The sequence below is a fragment of the Myotis myotis genome, unplaced genomic scaffold, assembly GCF_014108235.1.
Source record: "Myotis myotis isolate mMyoMyo1 unplaced genomic scaffold, mMyoMyo1.p scaffold_m19_p_13, whole genome shotgun sequence".
In the NCBI taxonomy this organism is placed as follows: Eukaryota; Metazoa; Chordata; class Mammalia; order Chiroptera; family Vespertilionidae; genus Myotis; species Myotis myotis.
The window spans coordinates 13016577-13029550 of record NW_023416317.1 but is presented as its reverse complement, the minus strand read 5'-3'; the positions used below and the strand labels follow the sequence as shown (position 1 = coordinate 13029550).

The following is a 12974-nucleotide window of genomic DNA, read 5'->3' as shown; positions in this document are numbered from 1 at the left end:
AGAGCTAAGGGACTGTCTGTCCACAACTCCTTCCTCCCCTTGTTCTTGGAACAGCTTCCTCAAACCACATGGCTTTCTGGGAGTTACCATGTTCCTACATGAGCCCACAGTGTCAGTTGATTGGTCCAGATATGGTCACCTGACTTAACCCAGCCAATAACTGTGCTTCCCTAAAACTTCTGAAACTGGATCTGAAAATCAGACAGTCCCCAATAAAGATGGAAGCCAAAGAAGTGAAACTCAGATGCCACTGCTTACCATATTTCCTATCCCATTGAGGACGCTAGTCTGGAGAAAGAATGAGGAAGTTTAAAGTCTAGATTCTGGGAATGAAACAGTGTTGGTACCTCTGAGTGAATTGGGAAATTGGAGAGAGAAAACCAGTTTGGGGTGATATAGGAATTTAGCGTAGTACATAAGGAATATGAGGTCTTGGTAGTTTCTCTAAGGAAAGGTATGCTGGAAACATTTAGGGATCTATTATTGGGTCCCAGCCTTAACTCTTGAATATGCTCACATAGCTCCATACCCACTGCCACCATCCTAGCCTGTACTTCCAGAATCTCTCCCTTGTTTATCCTGTAGCCAATCTGAGTTCCTCTAATCCAATCCAGAGTGAGCTTTAAGAGCAAAATCCAAAATCACTGCATTGGTTTAAAGCTTTGCAGAGTCTGGTCCTTACTATCTCTACAGAATATTTTTGTGCCTTTCCTTCACTGATTCTACCATTCCACCCCCAGCTTCAGAGGCAGACACATCTTTAGTCCCTTTCTAAAAAAATCTCCATGTTAATACTTTATTATTATTGCACAATAGATTTGAAGACATATATATATATATATATATATATATATATATATATATATATACACACACACACACACATACACATATATATATATATATCCGTGAGTAAAAACAATTTATTTAATTATGAAAAATTTCAAACATATGTCAAACTCTGAAATCTACACTACTCAGATTTAACAATGTTAACATTTTGCTCAAGATTTATTTTTAAAGATTCTTTTCTTGGTGCTTTTGTCATAATGGCCTAGTACCACAGATTTAATGTTAGTATCCCCCCCTCCCCACAAATTCATATGTTGAAACTTACTCCCCACTGTGGTAGTGTTGGGAGGTGGGGCCCTTGGGAGGTGCTAAGGTCATAAGGGTGAAGCCCTCATATATGGATTAGTGCCCTTATAAAAGAGGCCCTAAAGAGCTCCCTTGCCCCTTCTGCCAGGTGAGGTTACGGTGAGAATGCAGCTATCTATCTATGAATAAGAAAGCGGAGCTCTGACCAGACTATAAGCTCCATAAGGCAGACAATCATGTCTGTCTTCTTCACCTTGGGCTTGACACATATTAGATGTTCAATAAATGCTTGCTGAATGATGAATGAATTCCTGTATGAAGTCACGGCTCAAAAAGAGGGACCTAGAAATAAGAGTGAAAATACTGGGAAGTGGATGAGAACGCTGAGAAAGACCTGGCAGAGAGGAGGGTAGGAGAACATACTCTGAGTGCAATGGGAGGGACAGTAGGAGCCAAAAAGGCATCTAGTGGAGAACAATATGAGAATTATTTTTCCCAGGCATTTCTTTTCTCCTCCTAAAAATGCTCCCAGAGGATGTTTGCATTCTGGTGACCTCTGGAATAGGGTCACATCTCTTCCACAGCAAATGTTGGGAAATTTATTGCATAAACAAGTGCTATATTTTCATCTCGCATCAATCTCTGTGTATTTGAAGACACGCAACAAATACTCATACAAAAAGGAAATCATGCTCTTTCTTCTTCTGGCCTCTACAAAATCACCTCTTCTGCCCATGTCTTTGTCAGAAAATCCTTAAAAGAGAGGAGTAAGGTCTCCCCAAGTGCTCAATGCTCCAAGAAATCACAGAAATGATTAACTTCCCTTATTCTATTAAATATGTTTTATATGTTCTTTGCAGAACTGAATATCTTTCCTGCTTGGCAGTATTTTCCCTCAGGTTAAGAAAATATTAATGACATAGCGTCCTGGGACCATTTTACAGACAGCGACTCATTAGACATGGTAGATAATTCAGCTCTGGAGGCACAAATCCAGGTATCAGCCATCAAATTCAACAACAACATGTGCACAGTAATATCCTATCTACTGGAGACAATCTGGAAAAAGACCAATCATTTCTGTGCCTTCTCAATGGTGATATCAGCATTGCTGCTCTACAATTTTATGTTGAATAGATGTTTCTTGAGCCCATGCTGTGTCATGGGCTTTACGCTGGATATTGAGTAAGATGTGGTTCTGCTCTGAGGAATTTAGTCTTCTGGAGGCAGGCTATTAGACCAGCACTTAGAAGACAGTGAAATAAGTATGTTAGATAGAGGTAAGCCCAGAGAACCCTCACAGTTAGGAGCAGGTTCACATAAGGCTTCTAGCAAAAGTTGAATGGGTTGTTCCTGAAGGGCGAGGATGAGGCAGCAAAATAGAGAAAAAATGGGAGGATGTCCTAGAGGGAAGAGCATGCACCATAGTAGAAAGGGGTGGAGGTTTGGGGGTACCCATTGTGGATTTACGGGCACTGTGAGTAATATGTGTTGGATGATGCTACTGTGGTCAATTGCAGAAGAAGGCAGGGGTCTTTGCTGGCAAACAAAGGAGTTCCTACTTTATTCTGAAAGCCCTGGGGATCCATTCATGGATTTTAAGCTAGAAGAATCTTTGATTTGCATTTTGGAAAGATCACAGTGGCAGCTGTGTGGGGAATGGATCGGTCGGGAGAAGGGCTAGAAAGATCAGTTAGGAGTTAGTGGTATAATCTAGGCAAGGAATAATGTTATTTTGGAAATTTAATACATATGCATATGAAAATACATATAAGGAACATAGAACTTTCCCTTTGACAAACTTCATTTCTCATTGTATCAAAATAAGGTTGTGATGTACAGAAACCCCTGGAGGAGACATCATGTGTTTCCCATGCTGACAGTGAAGGTCTTTAGCGATGGCAGTTTGCCTTTAGAACCTTACACTCTAATAAGGACTATTTTAAAGTCTTTCTGTGTGGCCCATATATTACCTCAGTCAAGTTCAAACTGTTATTGAGGGTCCAAGTGCCCAACACTGTGTTGAATATATAAGAATATTGAATAAATACAAGACATGGTCCCCAATAAGTGGGCAAAGATAAGAACAGGCACGTGAGAAAAAAAAGACATGTAAAAGCCTCCCCATTCCCTTCGTGGAAAGATGTGTGACCATGTATATATTTATATAAACACAAATCAAAATAATGAGCTACACTGACATACAGCAGCTCGGTAAAAGTTCTCAAGTTTCACGAAGCTCGGTGCAAGCTGGTAGGAATGTAAATTGGTGAACAATTAGGTAATATCCAACAAAATTACCACGTCATTTCACTGCCAGACATTTACTGTCAACACATACTGCCAAGGTCACAGAGATGCCCATGAGGATGTTTATCAGAGCACTGTTTACAGTAATGAAAGGCTGGAAACCACCTAAATGTCCATCAGCAGATAACGGGCTGAGTAAATCACAGTAATATCCAGCAATTAATAAAGAATGGGTTCAATTATATGTGCAAATTTAGAAAGATATCCAACATTTATTCTGTAAAAATCTAAAAAGCAAGTTGTATAACAGTATAGAGACTCATCCCACTGAGTTGAAAAAAATATAAATAAAACATTTTCTTGTACATTCACAGAAAGTTTCTGAAATGCCCAAGAAACTTAACTGTCGTCATACCTGGGAGTAAAAATGTGGAGTGGGAAGGAAGGGTGGGAAGAGTAAGACCTATTTTTCACTTTCTATTTTTTCTACTCTAGTCAAATTAAAAAAAAAATTTTTTTTTTACTACTTTCTTTTTAAAGGCGATTCTCTCTCTTCAGGAGCCTGCAATTTGATGGCATCCATAAAAGAACTCTGAAACACAGCTTCAAAACATCTTTTAAAAAGTGTTTTAGGTGACAGCACTTACTGGAAACAGCAGTCCCACTGGTCCCTCAACCAATGGAGGAGAGAGGAAAACGGGGAGCCTTCCTCATGCCAGCGCCACCATCTGAGCTGATCCTGGCAGCCTTCCCCATGGCAAATATGAACTCCAATGATAAAAGCAGAATGTTTTGGGTCTTTATAAATAAATGTTGGTAATGTTCCTGAAATTGTCAAGTTCTTTGCATAAACAGCCACTTTATCTAATGTGATAGATATGACTTAAAAAATAGATGGTGGCTTATTATTTGTTTTTAACACATCATTCAGCCTAATTATTAAAGCAAAATGGTTCCTGGGCTGACCTCTGCAATGTCAGGTCTGACAGGTCAATGACATAACCTGACAAAGAAGGATTACAATGGGAAAGCTGGAAGATGCTCCACAGTAGGGAGGAGGTGAGGCTAAAAGCCCCGAGGAAGCAAACATACTGACTTTTTTCATTCTAGGAGATGCATTCATGAGAGTATGTGAAAAGAAGTTTAATATTATGTTGTGATCTGCTGTTCAAAGGATTTCTGTTTTTAGTCGCTGGGAGATAAAGGGTCTGAACGTCATGGAAAACTAAACAGTGACTCACTTATCCTTTACCTTTTACTGGAGGGGACTCATTTTGGGGTGAAAATTCTCAAGGAAGTCAGTTTATCTCCCCAAAACAGAAAAAAAACTAATCAAGCATTGTCTGATTAATTAGAGACACTTGAAAAAACTGCTATCAAGGCCCTACAGCTGTAATCAATTTAATCAACATGCACAGAGCCAATCTGGTTTTCTTGATTAACAAAGCTGAATGTTAAACAGAGAAGTGTGACATTGTAGTGCCATTAGCTAAAGCTGCAAATTGAACATTTTCCCTAAATGTTCAAAGTCAGGTCAGGACAAAGTGAAAACTCTTTTATGAGGACCATAAGCATGAACATTCCAATTCTTCCCTTGATATTTCCAAGCAGAAGAATAAGTTTCATCTAAGTAGCAGAAATGAATAGCAACTTCAGGATGTTTCAATGAAGACAAAAAAGTGATGTGAGATTTCTCTCAGCTTATTGTCATCCAAGTTGGTTATGGAATTCACGAGGAATAGACATGCCAGACACAAAGAGATGACATTTTCTTATTACATTTTTAAGACGTGAATGTGAAATGCCCCTATATAGTTTCTGATGAGTAAATTAAAAAGTTCAATTTGGCTTATTTTATTTGCCTGAAGTTAATTTAAATGTCAAGATGTCTAATGTAATACTGGTTTAGTAACTGCTTCTGGCTCTTAAAAAGCATAGTTAAAACTATAAAGTTGTGATACCACTCCCATGTATTCTTGAAATCAAGGGGAAAGAGTGAACATGGCATACCATCGTCATTCAATAAATACCTATGGAGTGAACCACTGCAGAGTTAAAGCTTACCCACTGGTAATGTATTATGGTAGCTATGATTTTGGCTGGCCACTTCCTTTCCCTCTTCTGAGAAACTAACTCTTCTCTTCTATGGGAAACCCACTTCACATGGTTTTGGATGTTAAGCCTTTCTTCACTCCCAATATGGGGGCAGGCATTAGGCCCAAATCTAGGCCAGAGTCTATTCTTGGACATTTGCTGGGTATATAAGAAAGGTTCTGACTCATGTCCACCAGAGTGCACATGTAAATGACATCTATTGAGTACATTCTCCTAACAGAAAGAAAAGGCTGAGAAAAGCTGTATGAAGCTATGATTTTTTCCAAGAGATCCTTCAGAATCTCTACATTTTCATGGGAGACTTAAACATTATTCCTTTATCAAGTGGAAGGATGCACATAGAATGAGGACTTACACTCCAAATAAACACAGCATTACTGAAGATGCAGGGGAAACAACTACCCCTCCAAATATCTGGGGTAACAACAGAGCATATAATTTAAGTTGCACGGTTTTTGATATGAGCTTGCAACCTTTGGGTTAAACTCTGTGCTTCTGTTTCTTCACCTGGAATATGGGGGTTACAGAAATTACCACCCTGCATTGCAGCAGGGATTAAATGAAATAATATAGCATATGGAAACTCTCCCTATCAATGCTTGCTACAGAGATGGAACCAATAAGTAATAGATGCAGTAAAAGTAATAATGTTAGTGCTTATTATTATTTGAAATTACAGAAAAAGATTCACTCTTAAGCAATCTTTGTAACACCCTTTACAGAGTTACAGGGCAGCTATGTGTTAAGTGCTTTGTAACTAAGTCATTAGCCAATCAAGAGCAGAAAACTTTGCAGCCTTTTCTAACTTTAACTAGGGAATAATTGCCTTAAAATTAGAATACAAAATAAAACCTCCTTAACTGTTCTGCAGGATGATGGGATTTAATGGTGCAGAAAGAGTAGGTGGGCTAACTTAATGCTCTAATTCAGCTCTCTGTCTTTGTAAAGAATAACTGTGGGCATCATTTTCATCATTAAGTCAGATTACCAGATGCCGCACTTATGTACTGATTTCCATTTTACTTTCAAAGCTTGGTTATTCCTTTATTATGTTCAGTAGTCAAATAAAACAATGATATGCTAAAAAGACTGCTCTGTGAGGTGAATGACAATTTAATTTTCCCCCAGCGTTGGCTGGCTGCACAAGAAAATAAAGAACTGGAGAAAGTTGACAGGATCTTTAGCTGACTAGATTTATTTCCTATCAGTTGCAGGGAGTGTTAATTGTAACATTTCAGTTAATGAAAAATATTGTGATAGAATGCTGATGTGGGTGATAAATGGACTTCTGAACAGATATGATGGTAAAATGCTATTTTTAAAACATTGGGAGGAAGTAATCAGAATTCTTTTGTTGCATGGACCATTCTAGTGAGTAAATTGGGCCTGCCAGGGAGGGCAATAATTCTTTCCCTCGCCAAACCACCATCATCATCATAATTATTTATGGTGTTACTGCAGCTGCTATTCAAACTAAATATGGACCTTGTTCTATAGAAAGCTGACATGCTAAATTGTAAACAAGGCAGAAAGATAGAGACATAAAATACCAGAAAGAGCAAACTGACTATAATAGACTAAGAATTATGCTATTGATGGATTCTTTTATTCAAGTGTAGCATACATAGAAAAGCACACTAATAAATGTATCAGCTCAATTAAAGATCTCAAAGTAACCATAACCACCACCTGGGCCAAGAACAGAACCTCACTAACTCCTCCTACCAATATTACACTCTGGGTTAACAACATCATGTAAGTTTCAGGTGTACAACAGTAGATGGTGACTTCTAACATTACCAATCAGTTGGCCCGCTTCTGAACTTTTATGGAATGATACAATATGTATTCCTTAGTTGTTTACCTTCTTTCCCCAAATACTACATTTGTAAAATTCCTCCATGTTTTTTTTTAGTGTAAATTGTATAAATATATCAAAATTTACTTTTGCTTTCTACTATTGAAGGAGGCCAGGTTATTTCCAGTTTGGGGCTGTCATGGCTGTGTTTATATTGGAAAGCAAAACTTTTTCCTTTCCCACTTGGGTCCAGTGGTTGGAGGCCTAAAAATTAACTGACAATAGCCAGATTAGTAGGAGAAAAGACAATTTATTTGCATGTGTACCTGGGAGTTGCTCAGTAACAAGTAACTCACTAAATAGCCAGAAATAAAAGGTTGATATGCCAACTTAACAAAGGGGGTGGGTTTAGGTCTTCGGAGGGAAAGTATGGAAGGTTCTATTGATTTTTTTGGTGCTAATGGGAATTGGCAGTCTGTATTTTCAAGAGGCCTTGCTTCAGTCAGATAATGGAAGTGCAGGTAATATTTCTTTCTCCATCTTTTATAGCTCAAATATTTTCACTGTAAAGTCATCTTTATATCAATTCTTGGGGTCTGAGTCCCCACAATTTATATATGTTTTTGGGTGAACATACATACATTCCAATGGTCCTATATCTAGGAGGGTAACTGTTGGGTAAAAGGATATGGTATGTTCAGTTTATGTAGATGCTACCAGAAGAGTTTGTAAAGTAGTTGTGTTAATTTACACTCCCATCAGCAATGTGTGAGAGTTCTAGTTTCTCCATATTCTCAACAAACTTATTGATATTTTATGTATCAGCCACTGTAACAGGGTGTAGTGGAATCACAGTGTGCTTCATCTTCCATTCTGGGGCATGCTTTTTTACCTTCTTAAGTAGTGTTCTTTAGTAAATTCCTAATTTTAATACAGTCCAATTTATCAATATTTTCCTTTATGAATGTGAGACTTATTTAGGAAATCTTTTCCTATCCCAAGGCCATAAAGCTGTTCTTTAAAGTTTCCTTCTAGCCCTGGCTGGCTTGGCTCAGTGGATAGAGTGTCAGCCTGCGGATTGAGGTGTCCCGGGTTCGATTCCGGCTAAGGGCACATGCCTGGGTTGCGGGCTCCATCCCCAGTGGGGGTGTGCAGGAGGCAGCCAATCAATGATTCTCTCTCATCATTGATGTTTCTATCTCTCTCTCCTTCTCCCTTCCTCTCTGAAATCAATAAAGAAATATATTAAAAAAAATAATAAAGTTTCCTTCTAGAATTGTGTTGTTCAACATGGTAGTCACCAACCATCAGTAGCTACTGAGCACCTGAAATGGAGTTAATCTGAGTCAAGCTATGAATATAAACACATTGCATTTCAAGGACTTAATAGCACAAAATGTAAAGTATCTCATTCATACAATATTTTTATTTATTGACTGATTTTAGATATAGAGAGGAAGCAATATATATATATATATATATATATATATATAGAGAGAGAGAGAGAGAGAGAGAGAGAGAGAGAATGTGAGAGAGAAACTTTGATTTGTTGTTTCACTTTATGCATTCATTGGTTGATTCTTGTATGTGCCCTGACCAGGGATTGAACCCACAATCTCATATTTTCTCTGGCTTTTCTGGTTGCCCTCAGAAGGAAGTTCAGTGTGAAACAACTAAGTCCGCCATTGCCAGAGGCAGAGCTTACATTAATTAATTTAAAACTACAAAATATATTATGCCTATCATTTAATGCTGTAGGATTTTAATTATGGTTGATGTGGGGAACCGAGTCAGGGCTGTGGAGAAGGAGCAGTCCCAATCTCACTTTAGTCAAGGAAGGTTTTACAGAAGAGGGGGTGACTTTTAGAGTAGACGATATTAGCAAGGTGATAATTCCCAGGTTCAGGGAACGTCATGTAGGCCAGGAATATAGTCCTTTCACTAACCTAGTTGACTAAATAAATAATGGAAATTCTAGCTCAAAGAAATTATAAATCATGTGCTAATGGTAGCATTGCCTGGAGTACCTTATTGAGAAGGATTTTAAGTTTACAGTGATGCTCAAAGGGCAAGAAGATTGTGATCCACTAGCAATGTCTGCACTGGACAAAGGATGGGGCATAGCTGCACGTGAGTGTGAGTCATAACATTCCAGAAATCATAGGCAATGATTGAATTATCATGCATCAAGAGTGTGTTAGAATTGGACTGTTTATAATTTAAAATAATTTAGAAACATCTTGTAAGAGTTCTAAACATGCCATCCCCAAATTATGCTGTTTTGACTTTTTATTTTTGACTGAAGATACTTTAGAAACAGTAGATACAGGGAGGATTCTCTGACCTCCCCATTTCTACCTAAAAGCAAGACATGAAATTTCCCATGAGGAAGATGCCCTTTATGGCACAGGGCACAACTCAATCTCCGAAGATTCTGATTAGCCTCGAGACAGCACCGAAAGGAATCTGTAAAAAAGAAGCTTTACTGAAACAACCCTTATTTTCCATTAGTTTCCCCCATATATGTTTCCTCCCACAGTCTGCCACCCCTAAAGCCTAAACCCAATTCCCTTTGTTGTCACTTCTCTACAAATTAATTGTTATGTGTTAAGATGTTACATAAGCTCCAAGTTCTAACCACTCTGTTGAGTTACTCATCTCTGATTTCCTCCCATATATATGAGCACTGCACATATAAATAACATCTGTATGCTTTTCTTTTGTTAATATGTCTTTTGTCAATTTACCTTTTAGCTGCAGAACCTAGGAGGGTAGAGGAAGAAAATTTTTCTTTTCTCCCCTACAATTACATCACTTCAATTTGGCTGTTGATCAATATTAACATCGTGGAAGACCTTTAATGGAGGCCCACAGGGCTTTCTATTCAGCTATCATCTATTAAGGTTGTAATACTGTCCAGCAGAGACAGTGACTGTGCTTTTCAAATGTATGGAAGACACTGGGCTGCGAGAGAGAACAGGCTGGATGACAGAACTGAGATTCAGAATGATCTTGATAGTCAAGAGAATTGGTTCAGACACCAAAATTTATTCCACCAGTATTTACCAAGTCCAACTTTGTGTCAGATCCTGGCACAAAATACAATGATGAGCAAAAACAGATTTCCTGCCCTCTTCGAGCGTACAGTGTAGGGGGTGAGACCAACATTAATCAGATAATCACACAAAAATGTGTGAGTTTAATAATGCTATGAAAACACATGATCAGGAACTTGAGGGTTCCCTAGAGGGAGTGATGCTTGAGAGGCAATCTAATGAAGCGAATAGGTATTAACCAGGCAAGGTGGAAGGTAAGGAAAAGGAAAAACATTCTAGGAAGAGGGAAAAATGGGCAAAGCCTCAAGGGAAGCCATTTTGACAAGGTTCTAAGGGAGGCAGTTTTGAGAGAAGGCCAATGTAGCTAAAGCACAAATCTGGAGAGGAAAAATGGCACACAATAAGGCTGATTCAGTGGGCATGCGCCAAACCACTCAAGTCTTGCAGGCCATTGAAAGGTTTTGTCTTTACCCTATAAGCAATGGGAAGCCAATGAATGGTCTTGATATGGGGGTATCACAGTCAGATCTGTGTTTAGAAAAGGTTACTCTGGCTGCTCTGTGGGGAACTGCTTGTGGTGAAAAGGCACATGTGGATGCAGGGAGACCACAGGAGGCTATAGCAATGGCCCTCGAGAAAGATGGTGACAGTTTCAGGCGACCAAAAGCCAAAGATAAGCCATTAACAGCGGTTCTCAACCTGTGGGTCGCAACTCCTTTGGGGGTCGAACGACCCTTTCACAGGGGTCGCCTAAGACCATCGGAAAACACATCTATAATTACATATTGTTTTTGTGATTAATCACTATGCTTTAATTATGTTCAATTTGTAACAATGAAATTGGGGGTCACCACAACATGAGGAACTGTATTAAAGGGTCGTGGCGTTAGGAAGGTTGAGAACCACTGCATTCGTAGGATATGGGTACTAAGAAAACAAATGTGATTTGAGCTACACTAACAGACACAGTGTCCTGGTCAATGGTCTAATTGTAGTCTGAACTGTGAGATCATCTTGTTCATTTAGATAACATCAATTTGATAAACTCAGTAGTGTCCAAAGGAAGGCAAGTAGGACTATGCAGAACCTGGAATGGCAAAGTGGACTTAATGCTGGAGAAATGAAACTGAAGGAGAAAATGGAACAACCAAAAAGCTATATTCAAAAATTTCAAGGGGGATTGTGTGAAGGAGTGACGATTCAAATGACTGTTCTGGAAAGACAGCTAGGATCAAAGGGAGGAGGTATAAGGAAACCTATGTGGACTCAGTGTAAGTGAGGAATACTCAGAAATGACTGTCTGTCTCGTGCCACACTCAGCCGACCTCCCCGGCCAAGGTGAGTACGGAGACTTTTGAAGAGATGCTGTGTTAAGTCATTTCTATGATCACTTTAAACTCTCTAAGATTCTCTGATTCGCTCAAAGTGTGATCTTTTTTGGGAGGAACTTTATTTCTGATATTCCTATTAATATCCTACCATACTACCATCACTTTCTCCCATTTAATAAAAATATATATGTCAGGCCCTGTGAAAACTCTTTACATTCATTTCCTCATGTAATCCTTCTAATAGCACTGTAAAGTAGATAACTGAATACAACCCCCGTTTTTTAGATAACTTAATTGAGGCTTAGAGAACTAATTTCACAAGGATCTGAATGTGGCATTTTTATTCCAGAGACTGTGCTTTTAATCAGTGCACTGTTACTGCTTACACCCACTTATTCATGCCAATGAATGGCATTCTAAGCTTTACAATTTTAACCAATTTCTAAACCTTATATATTAAAGTATATAAAATGCCTTATTTACGGTGACAAAATATGGTCAATCTCATAGCTACTAACTATGTAAGTCAGAATAAGGCTAGCTTATGCTGTGTAACAAACAACTTGGTAACAAACAGCCCTCACGTTTCAGTGTCTTAAAAACAACAAAAGTTTATTTCTTGCTCTTGATGAATGCATATAACAGATGAGCAGGGAACTCTGTTTATCACAGTCATTTAGAGACCAGGCTTATGAAACCACCACCACCTTGAATGTTCATGGTTGGTGGCAGAGGAAAAGAGAACTCTGGTAGAGGGTTTTACACCTGCAATTTAGTGCTCCAGCCAAGTAACAATGTAGGCGATTTTGCTCACAGTTCATTGGTTAGAACTAGTTGGACTAGTTGGCTCCACCCAAACCAAGTGGACTTAGAAAAGCAATCCAACAATGTGCTTGGAATTGAGAGAGTTTAGAATATTTGGCAAAGAGGAGGGAAAAATGGCGGCGGTATAAACGGACGTGTCCTGTGCCTTGTCCTGGAGCAGATAAGGGTGAGCAGCTGAAACGGGTAACATGCAGCCCGAATAGGCAGAGGATTTTCAGCTGAAAGACTGTCTGCAGCTAGGAAAGACCGAGAACCCCCAGGAAAAAAAGGACGGTTGGAGACTGCGGCTGAAGCCTCTCGTGGTGCGCCAGCTAAGCAGCGGAGACTGCGCCATCTTGGGTGGTTGTTGCCGGCATCCAAAGACCAGCTACTACCCTGGAAACAAGGGATCTCAAGCAGTGTCACTGCCTGAACTCAGACGAGCACTGCTTCTTCTCACGGAAAGGTTGGACATCCCCTAAAGGTGCGGTTTGAAGTTCGGGTTGGAGGGAGGACCGAGCT

General features: G+C 39.1%; 1 protein-coding gene across 9 annotated transcripts in view; it reads right to left on the bottom strand.

The window, feature by feature from the left end:
* Nucleotides 1-12974, bottom strand: part of CFAP20DC (CFAP20 domain containing) — a 236786-nt gene that overhangs the window by 22915 nt on the left and 200897 nt on the right. Inside the window, exon 16 of one of the 9 annotated variants that reach the window (XM_036331724.1) lies at nt 9510-9727. The exons of the other annotated variants lie outside the window; for them this stretch is intronic. Within the exon in view, the coding sequence (XP_036187617.1) occupies nt 9700-9727 (28 nt within the window). The 3' untranslated portion in view covers nt 9510-9699. Of the gene's footprint in view, nt 1-9509; nt 9728-12974 lie in introns of those variants that run through there. 9 annotated transcript variants of the gene reach the window in all.